Source organism: Miniopterus natalensis, chromosome 4 (assembly GCF_054644295.1).
Source record: "Miniopterus natalensis isolate mMinNat1 chromosome 4, mMinNat1.hap1, whole genome shotgun sequence".
In the NCBI taxonomy this organism is placed as follows: Eukaryota; Metazoa; Chordata; class Mammalia; order Chiroptera; family Miniopteridae; genus Miniopterus; species Miniopterus natalensis.
Genome location: NC_142084.1, coordinates 62,703,023 through 62,712,642, shown reverse-complemented (window position 1 = coordinate 62,712,642; position 9,620 = coordinate 62,703,023). Strand labels below are relative to the sequence as shown.

At 60.8% G+C, this 9,620-nt stretch overlaps 1 protein-coding gene across 1 annotated transcript; it reads left to right on the top strand.

Moving 5' to 3' along the window:
• Positions 1 to 538: 538 nt before the first annotated feature.
• KLF16 (KLF transcription factor 16) lies at positions 539 to 9,314 on the top strand. The gene is made up of 2 exons (XM_087816603.1): positions 539 to 1,089; positions 7,752 to 9,314. Exons 1-2 carry the CDS (start codon positions 633 to 635, stop codon positions 8,051 to 8,053), a joined length of 759 nt encoding a protein of 252 aa, XP_087672729.1. The 5' UTR covers positions 539 to 632; the 3' UTR covers positions 8,054 to 9,314.
• Positions 9,315 to 9,620: the final 306 nt, after the last annotated feature.

Below are 9,620 nucleotides of genomic sequence, written 5' to 3'. Positions count from 1 at the left end.
CGTGCCGTGGGATGGGCGTGCCCGAGAAGGGGAGGGGAGCGCGCTGAGAAGGGAGGGGTGCGCCGGGTGGGGGCGGGGCCTCCAAGGGGGGAGGAGCGTGCCGGGAGGGGCGGGGCGCCCTCCGCGGAAGGGGGCGGGGCTTCCCCGCGGCGTAGGGGCAGCTCTGGGGAGCGGTCTGAGGGCCTTTCGGCAGGGGAAGGGGCGCGTCAGGAGGGTCGAGGTCCGGGCTTGGAACCCCGCGTAGAAAGGAGAGCACAGACCAGGAGGCTGGGGCGCGCTCCCGGGTAGGAGGGGGCGCGTCAGGAAGGCGGCTCCATCCGCCGGGGTCCCGCCCCCGGCGGCAGCGCGCCGCTCTCGGGGCGCAGGAGGGCGCGCCGGGCTGGGGGCGTGGCCGTGGCGCCCCGAGGGGGCGTCCTCCGGGCGGGGCGGGACGTGGCCGCCCCCGCGGGCTCCGGTGCGTCAGGGCGCGTCAGGCGGGGCGGGGCGGGCCGAGCGCGGGCGGCGGCGGCGGCGGCGGCGCGCACCGGCCTCCTCCTCCTCCTCCGCCTCCCGCACTCGAGCAGCCGCCGCCGGCCGGACGGGCGCCGCTCCCGCCGCTTCTGCTCGGTCCACGCAGCGCGCCCTTTTCCGGCATGTCCGCGGCGGTAGCATGTGTGGATTACTTCGCAGCCGACGTGCTCATGGCCATCTCCTCGGGCGCTGTGGTGCACCGCGGGCGGCCGGGCCCCGAGGGCGCGGGCCCAGCCGCCGGCCTGGATGTGCGCGCGCCGCGCCGCGAGGCCGCCCCACCCGGGCCCCCAGGGCTGCCAACGCCACCCTCCAGGGCTGCCCCCGGCCCGGGCGCCGGAGCTGCCGCTGCGCCCCACCTGCTGGCTGCCAGCATCCTGGCCGACCTTCGAGGCGGGTCCACTGCGGCCCCGGGGGGCGCCTCGCCCGCCTCCTCCTCCTCGGCCGCCTCGTCCCCGTCCTCCGGCCGCGCCCCCGGCGCCGCGCCCGCCGCCGCCAAGAGCCACCGCTGTCCCTTCCCGGGCTGCGCCAAAGCGTACTACAAGTCCTCGCACCTCAAATCGCACCTGCGAACGCACACAGGTAAGTCCGGCTCGGGCCTCTTAGGCCCCCTCCCCCGCCGGGACCCCGAAACTGCGTGGCGCGTCGGGGGCGGGGTGGGGGGCGCGCCCGGGTTGCCGCCGCGCCTGCCGGGAGGGCGGGGCCTCAGTGGGTGGGGCGCGCGCAGGGGGCGTGGCGGCCACGCGGTCGGGTGGCGCGCGGATGGTTGGCGCGGCGGCCACGGCGGGGGCTCACAGGGCACGCGGCGCCGCGATGTCTCGGAGTGGGGTCGGGGCTCCCAGGCAGCCCCCTTCCCCGGTGGCTGCTTTTTCTTTTATTTTATGTTGCGTTCGGGTCTGAGTGGTGTGCACCGTGGTTGGAGCACTCAGCTCTGAGGTCCCCTTCCTTCCGCTCCTCTGCCTCAGTTTCTTTAGCTGTAGAGAGGGACGAGGAGCAGTGTCGCTGTTTCCGGGATGGCCTGATGAATTCTCCCCAGAGGGCAGTGCAGCGCCTGGCCCGGCCAGGGTGGGGGGAGTGTTTTAATAAGCGGAGAGCAGGGTTGGGAGTGAGGGTTGGGGCCTGAGTTGGGAGGAGAGAGATTTGAGAGGGGGATCCCGTTAAGGAATCAGGTCCTCACCTTTGTTTGTTGGCCCCGCTTGCTGCAGAACCCGGAAGGTTCACAGGGTTGTGGGGGAGGTTTTTGGGACACTGTCACCTCTCACTGCCCGGTGGGGGGTGGATTAGGACTGCTAGGGATGCTTGGAGGCAGGGGGTGCTGGTCACTCTTTCACTGTCACCCTCTTCCCATGTCCTGCTGTTGGCCTCCTCTCCTCCCGGTAGGTTCCCACCCTCCACCCTGAGAATGACTCTCAAGTTTTGAGTTTGGTCTGGGGACCCGGGATGGTGGGCCTTGGCCCAATGTACATGCTCCCATTGTTGGGACACGTGGACAGGGTTCAGGAAGCAGGTTGTCCCCAGTGGTGTGGCAGAGACATAGCTGGCAGCCTCAGGCCAGTGGCCAGGCTTCAAATGCCACGTGGGTGCTAGCAGCCCCCCTCCCCACTCTCCACTCTTCCTACCTCTTCTTCAATCCCTGTCCCTTGTCCTCAGGGGATAGAGGCTCTGTCCACCTGTGAGCACAGCCAGGACAGGACTTGGGTGGCGTCTATATTTTCTTAAAAGGACCTACTATTTTCCTCTGTGTGATCACTGGATGTTGTTTGCTCTTCAAGATAATGGGGTCCTTGTGTCTTTGGGAAGGACATTTCGGGGGTCTGTGAAGATGGAGAAGTACCTCTCTGGGTAGTGGGTTGGTGTCTAGGAGTTCAGTGCCTCATTTGGGGTGAGTTTCCCGTTTCAGTAGCCTGGGGGGCAGCTGAAGTGGGAGACTTGACAGAGGGGACAGGGGGACCCCATCTCTCACTTACCACAGTGCCTTTCCACTTGTCCCATCTCTGGCCTGAGGTATTTGTTCTCAGAACCTTTTGGGGACCCCCCCAGTGCCCTGACCTGGTTTGTTCCCTGCCCCCCATTCTGTCAGACTTCTTGGATGGGGTGAAGGGGGTGGCCAGGCCACCTCCCACCATGGCTCCCAAGGGACACTTGGGGTGTTGCAGGGATGGGTGCATATGGTGGGGAATGGAGGATGCCGTCTGTGCTGGGTCCTGCACCCTGTGGGAGCTGTGGCTCTGGATGTCGTGTCTTGGAGCTTTATATCAAATAGTGCAAGAACCTAGTGGGGCACAGCTCCTGGACCCATTTGGCAGTTCCATTTCCCAAGGATTTTGGACACTTGTGTGCTTAATGATTGCTTGTTCAGTGTCTCCCTGATTCCCAGGACCACCAAGCCCTGCTGGAGTCTGTGTGAAGGCCTTTTGATTTTTCTGGCCCCCAGTGGAGCTTGTTTGGGGGGGCGGGGAATCCATGCGCATCCTGGGTATCCCAAGGCTAGGAACAGAATAATTAGAGCTAGTGGTCTGCTCAGCTGTCCCCCCCAAGGGCCCTTGGGAGAGAGTCCTGCCCCCTCCCACCCCTGTCTGAGGTCTGTTCTTTCTGTAAAGGCAGTGCCAGTCCTGGTCTAGCTTTACTGTACAGATGAGCAGACTGAGGCACTGGAGCAAATGGTACCCTCATCATCCCTGCTTCTTTTGGTGCATGGGGGGTGAGGAGGCCAGGAGAGGCCCTGGGATCTTTTCACAGGGCCATCCAGCTGCACAAGGTGTGGGTAGGGCTGTCCCAGCAGGCAGCCCCTGGCCCAGCACTGAGCTCTCCTGCGTGGGGCGGGCAAGGACTTTGGAAGCTGCTGGAGATGTTGACGCGTTGCTGTGGATACGAGAGAGTGAGAGCAGGGAGATGGGGCGGGGGCGGTAGGAGAGGCTGGCTGTCTACTTGCTCTCCCAAGCCTCCCTCATCTCCGGAGGGCTCTCCTGCCTGCGCCTCCAGTGCCCAGCACGTAGTCAGCCATGTGTGCCTCGAAGGGGCTCAGTTCCTCTGGGCCCCCACCCACTGGTGCCAGGAGCTTTTCCCAGCTGTGACAACCGTAGAATTCCCCAGACATCTAGTGTTCCATGGTGGGTGGGTTGCAGGATTACCTCTAGTTGAGACCCTGTTTCACTCTAAAGCTCTATTTTAGTCTGAGAAATAGTAGCTGAACACCTACTGTGGGTAAGGCACTGTGGGGATCCCAGTCCTGTCTCCTGGGACCCTGGAACCTTGGGAGTTGATGGAGAAAAAGTCTTCCTTGGAAGAAGAGGCTTCTCAGTAGAGACCTGAAGCCCTGGGATCAGGTGGGGCAGGGAGGGGTGTGTCCCAGGAGAGGGGATAGCACCCTGGCTGCAGGGGGTGGGGGCAGGGGTGCTGGGGTGAGGATTTTGAGGAGATGGTGGTGTGAGGTGGGGAGGGGGAAGAGCAGCCTAAGGGTTCCATTTAATCCCAAGGGCAGGGTGGGGGACAGGCGGGAGCAGCTGGGCTTTGCAAAGGAAAATCCGTTTATGGAGAAGAGATTAGAGGTTGAGTCGAGGAGAGGGGTGGGCTGATTTATGAATTGGGTAGGAGGGGGAAGCGTCAGGACTTGGGGGCAGGAGGCTAGGGTGACCACCAGTTTTCTGATCCAACAGCCCAAGGCAGTGGGGTGGTGGTGATGATTATAGTTTGCTGAAGAGTCCCCCAGGAGGAGAGGCAGATGGGGAAACTAAGGCCTGGAGGGGCAATAACCATGCCCCCCAGGCAGAGTTGGGAGCTCCCTTAGGGTCAAGTGGGGCTCAGGAGATTGGTCGCTTATCTGAGGTTGGGGCAGAGGGACATTGCTAGGCCTGAGGGAGACATGGGTGCCCAGGAACTGCTTCCCCAGCTAGTCCCCTCCAGCGGGCAGGGGTACAGAGAGCAGCTACAACTGGCTGCAGGTGCTTGTGCACCACCAGCTGGGGGGTGGGGAGGGCCCCCCAATATTGCAGGGAGTGATAACCACCCCCCACCCAGGCTTCCTGATAAAGGTGGCCCAGATGGCCAGGCAATGGACAAATGATATGGGGGTGAGGAGCCGGCCTCCCAGGGAGGGAGTGGGGCTGGGTGGGTTGCTTTCGCCCAGTGATGTTTCAAGAACATCAGGTCTCTGACACACACGTTCTGGGTGCGCCTGTGGGAGCTGTTCCCCCTCATCTCTGGCACCAAGAGCCCCTCTCTATGCCAAAGATGCCAGTCTGTTAGGAAGCAAGCTGGGGCAGCCTGGGTCGTCCAGGAGGGAGGAGAGGGACAAGGGAGGGACTGCAGATGACTATCATTTTAAATAAATGGGCATAGTCCTAGCTCCAAACTCGGGTGGTGGGTAAACAAGATCGGCAAACATGTTAGCTGCTGCCCAAGCTGAGCCAGAAGTCTGGGCTTGAGTTCCTGGGCCTGTAGACTCTTTTCCAGAGATGTATTCAGTATACCAGGTTGGGGGTTGGGATGCATTATCACCTCCAGGAGATGCTGAGCACAAAGATAGAAAAGCTGGGAAAGGGGATGGGGTAGGGCAGGGCAGGGCACCAGCTGGGTAAGGAGAGACCACTCTGAGCGGTGACATTGAGCCTTCGTGTTGGCTCCTGGCTGTCCCTAGTTAACCCTGGCCCAGCCAGTCACAGGGTCAAGTCTACCATGGCCTTACCCACAGCATACTCCCCAGCACCTGTTTCAGCCAGGTTGCCTGGGGCAGCCAGCAGGCCATATCTAGGACCCTCACCAGTCCTGAACCCCTGAGTGTTCCACCTTTCCCCGACAGTGGACTGTGAGAAGGTGGCAGGACCTGGCATCTTGCAGGCATTTGCCCAACATTGTGGGAGTGGAACTACGTGGGCAGCAAGGGCTGGTATATGTCCCCACGCCAATGAGCTGTGTGCGGCGGCTGTATTCCCAGCGGCTTCAGCTGCCTGCGACCTGCCCTGGTGGACACTATCGCCACTTGTGCAACCTGCTCTTTCTTTGTAAGGTGGAACTGCTGGGTGGAGGGGCGGGAAGGTGGGGGCCAGCCCCAGCACCCTAAATGGGGAAGTGAGCCTACTGCAGGATACTCTCCCCCCTTTTGCTCTCCCCCATGTGCCCTGCAAAATGGCGACATGACTGTGTGTCCCTCAGAGGGGTGTTGCTGCCCCAGATCCCAGGTTTAGTCCAAAGCCAGCAGCCCTGCCGTGGTAACCAGATTCCCCTTCCCCAGATCACTCCTCTTGAGTGGTTGCCACCATTGAAGTGAGGTTGGGGTCCCTTCTCTGGCTCTTTTGAGCCCCCCTGGTTCTGGAGAGGACATCACTGCCACGACCCCTCCCCCAACTGCTGCTAGTCTTGCCTTGTGGATTGTTTGGGGGAAATAGGGGGTGTAGAGGAGACAGCCCCAGGGATTTGGGGCTGTCTTTGGTCTTAGGGACAGCTTCTCTCCCCTCAGCAGCATAGTTGTGGCCTGTGACTCCCCGGGAAAGGTGGCACCAGTACCCTTTTCCAGACACCTGGGTTCACACCCTCCTAGGGACTGCCCTTCCCCAGCTGTGAGCATGAAACCTTCTGGGGGGCCTGCTAGGCTTCTGAACCCCTTCTGTTGTGCTGGAGGTGTTCATGTGCTGCTTGGAGGAAGGGGTGGGGGAGTGGAGGCTTTAGTACAGCTCTTTCCTGGGCCAGGGTGACGGCTGAGTCCCCGTGGAGTCCACCGGTGTCCCCCATTACAGCCCTTTTCTCCAGGGCAGACCTTGAGCTTTCACAGCAGAATGCCACCAGGTTACCCTGAGAATCCTGGCCCTGTTCTCCCCATGGTTGCAGGTCTGTTCTACGGTCCCTCCTGCTGTCTCCTGGTCATCTCTGTCTGTATCCCCCACCATGGGTTTGGCTTTGGGAGTCTTATCTGACCCCTGGCTGAAAGCCCCCTTCTGTCTGTCTCCCCCCAACACCTGCCCCCCACCGGTGGACGAGTTCCCAGAAAAAGGGTGAGCCCAAGACACTGAAGTGTTCCAGGGTGAACCTTTCAGTGTACAACCCATGAGGTAACACCCTGATGGGGCTTTGCCCCCAGCCCTCCAGCTGGCTTCTTTCCTATGTGGGGCTCCATCCAGTGCCAGGAGAGGTGTTGCACATGCACGTGGGCGCCCCTGCTCGTGTGTCCACATTCTATATACACACGCCCACACACACTTCAAAACCTCTGGGCATCCAGTGGAACAACACCAGGAATCTCAGGCTCCCAGATACTTAGTGCAGAGTCCTGCAGGCCGCAAACTCCAGATGCCCGGCCCCTTGGCTGGGGTGTGGTGGAGGTCCAGGCTGGACTGTCTAAGGTTGGGGCCGTTGGGGCCCTTGGGGCACCTGGCCAGCTGGGGAGACCCTGGGGGTTGAGACCCCCGGGGGGGGATCAGTGAGGCTTGGATTGGGGGGAGGCAGGATGGGCAAGGCCAGCTTGGGCAGTGGGTGTGGTCTGCAGAGGAAGTTGTAGGGTGACGACCCGCCCATGCCTCTGCACCCCACCCCTTCCTGGAGGTGCTGCGTTGCAGACCTGCATATGGGGCCGTTGTACCTGAATATGCAGGGATGCAGGTGGCTCAGATGGCCCTTCACATGTCTGTCTACACGTAGAGGGGCCACGAGGGTCAGCCGAGGAGTTGGGCATGGGAAACTGCCTAGATTGTGTCCTCCACTTTGCACCCCAGGTGGTCATTTCCAAAAGGAGGGAGTTTAACTGGGGTCGCTAACACCTAGGAGGTCCCAAATGCCCCAAAGGAGGGGTAGAAAGGAGTAGTGTGAGGGTGGGGACTGTGAAATCAGTTTCCATGAGGAGAAGCCCCTCCAAAAACCCAGCATACATCTGAGCCTGCACATGTGTGCAAATACACAAGGAGAAGGAGACCCTCATCACCATGGTGGTGCTGTGGGGGCTGGTAGAATCCAGCCTTTGTAGGTTCTACGTTTAACCAACAGAGTTCGCACAGCCCTGTAATTACTACAAGTTCCCAGGAAATCAAGGACAAGGATATTCATTAGGGGTTTGTGAAATGAGCAGGGGTCTTTTTTTTATTTGTTGCATTTACATGGTTTAAATTTATACCCAGAATTCAGCCTCTAGAACCCGGGGTGGGGATGAGACAGGTGTCTGGGATACTTTGGGATCTGATGTGATGTCCCCCTCTCCCTGTCCCCACACCTACAACCCACTAACCACTGTCTCTCTGCCTTCTGCCTCATCCATCCAGGTGAGCGCCCCTTTGCCTGTGACTGGCAAGGCTGTGACAAGAAGTTCGCACGCTCCGATGAGCTGGCCCGCCACCACCGGACACACACAGGGGAGAAGCGCTTCCCCTGCCCACTCTGCTCCAAGCGCTTCACCCGCAGTGACCACCTGACCAAGCATGCACGCCGCCACCCTGGCTTCCGCCCGGAACTGCTCCGGCGCCCGGGCACCCGCAGTACCTCTCCCAGCGACTCCCTGCCCTGCAGCCTGGCTGGCAGCCCCTTGCCCAGCCCAGCACCCAGCCCAGCCCCTGCTGGCCTGTAGGGCCCATCCAGCCTACCCGGATCTCGCCCCGTCCAGAGCACCAGCAACATGCCTGTTGTCCAGGCACCCTTCCAGCGTTCCCCCTGAGGGCCCTAAGATGCCTCTAATCCCCTCAAGAAAGCAAGGAGGGGGCCTGAGACTGGACTGGGGTCAGCTGGACCTTTTGGAGATGCCCCCCTAACCGTCCATGGGTAGCTGGGGCCCATGTCTGTAAATAGCCATGACCTATAACTCTTCCCATTTGCTAAATTGGGACCCCAGGTGGGTGGCCGGCAGGTGCTCCCCTTTCCCCTTAGCCACTTCCCTGCTTTCTGGGATATGTGGGGGGGGGGCAGGAAAGGCACCCCCTGTCCAGTGCTTGGAATCAGCCCCAGGCCCCTCTCTCTAGATTGGGAAGAAGTGAGCAAAGAGCCATAGAGGAACCAGGGGTGACTGAGGGCTCACCTGTCCCCATCCACCTGCCTGGGGCCCCTCACCCCATGGAAAGCCATTGGAGATGTTCAGGGAAATGGGGTGCGGCCTGGCCGTCCCCTACTCGGGTATTCGATCTCAGGTGTTCACAGGTTCTGCCCCACTGCCCACTGGAGGCAGAGGGGCAGGGGGAGGGGGAGGGTATCCATAGAGTCTGGGTTTTGCTTCTGAGATGAGGGAGGGTGGGAGAGGAACAGGGTTCTTCCAAAGAGTGTTTGCCTCACTTTGGTGATGGTGGTGGGGGGTGGATATGAGGATGGAGTGAATGCCGGCTTATTTATTTTCTTGTCTCTGCTGGCTGGGGCCCTGTCCTGCCCCCCTGGGTGGGTGTGTGAATGTGAGTGAGAAGCTGGTGCCACAGCTACTCCCTGCTCCCTACTTTGGCCTTCTGCAGCATCAAGTGACAATCATTCCCTCCCCTTAGGGACCAGACAGCCACTGGGCTAAATGCACCCCTCCCCACCCTGTAGGTGGAGGTGGGAGCCCTGGCTCCATCCTGCCCCTTGCCGCATGTTCCTCTGGGCTGCCAGGCCTGGACCAGTGATTGAGTTACCACCCACTAGGACAGGAGGCAGGAGGACTGGCCTGGAACCCCCTGGGAATAGCTCATTGTGTTTTTTTGGACCGGGTAGAATATTTTTTCAGGCACCAATCCCTTTCTTGATCTGGGCCACTGTGGGTGGTCCATCATCCTCAGGGGATGAGAGTGTGAGGGGAGGGTCCTCATGATCTGAACTTAGGGTGGAAAGGCATGGATACCATGTCCTCTGGTAGAGTTGGATTTCATTTAGGACCAGCCTCCTTGCCCTGGAGTGGGAAGGGACCCAGGATCCCTGCCTCCAGACCCTAAAAGGGCCTGTTGTGTGCCCCCCTTCCCCCATTGGCTGCAGGAGGTTTGTGGCATCTGTATTTGTTCCAGAGTCTGCCTTGTGTCCTGATTGGGGGCTGAGGGAGTGGGTGGATGCACTGTTGTGGACCTGGACCCTCAGTTTGGCAGGATCCAGAGATGGGTGCCTGGGGTCCTTTTGCAGCTGGGCTGGGGAGGGTCTGTCTTCAGGTTTGCCTACGGGCAGATCCTAAAGTTGGTCCATCTGCC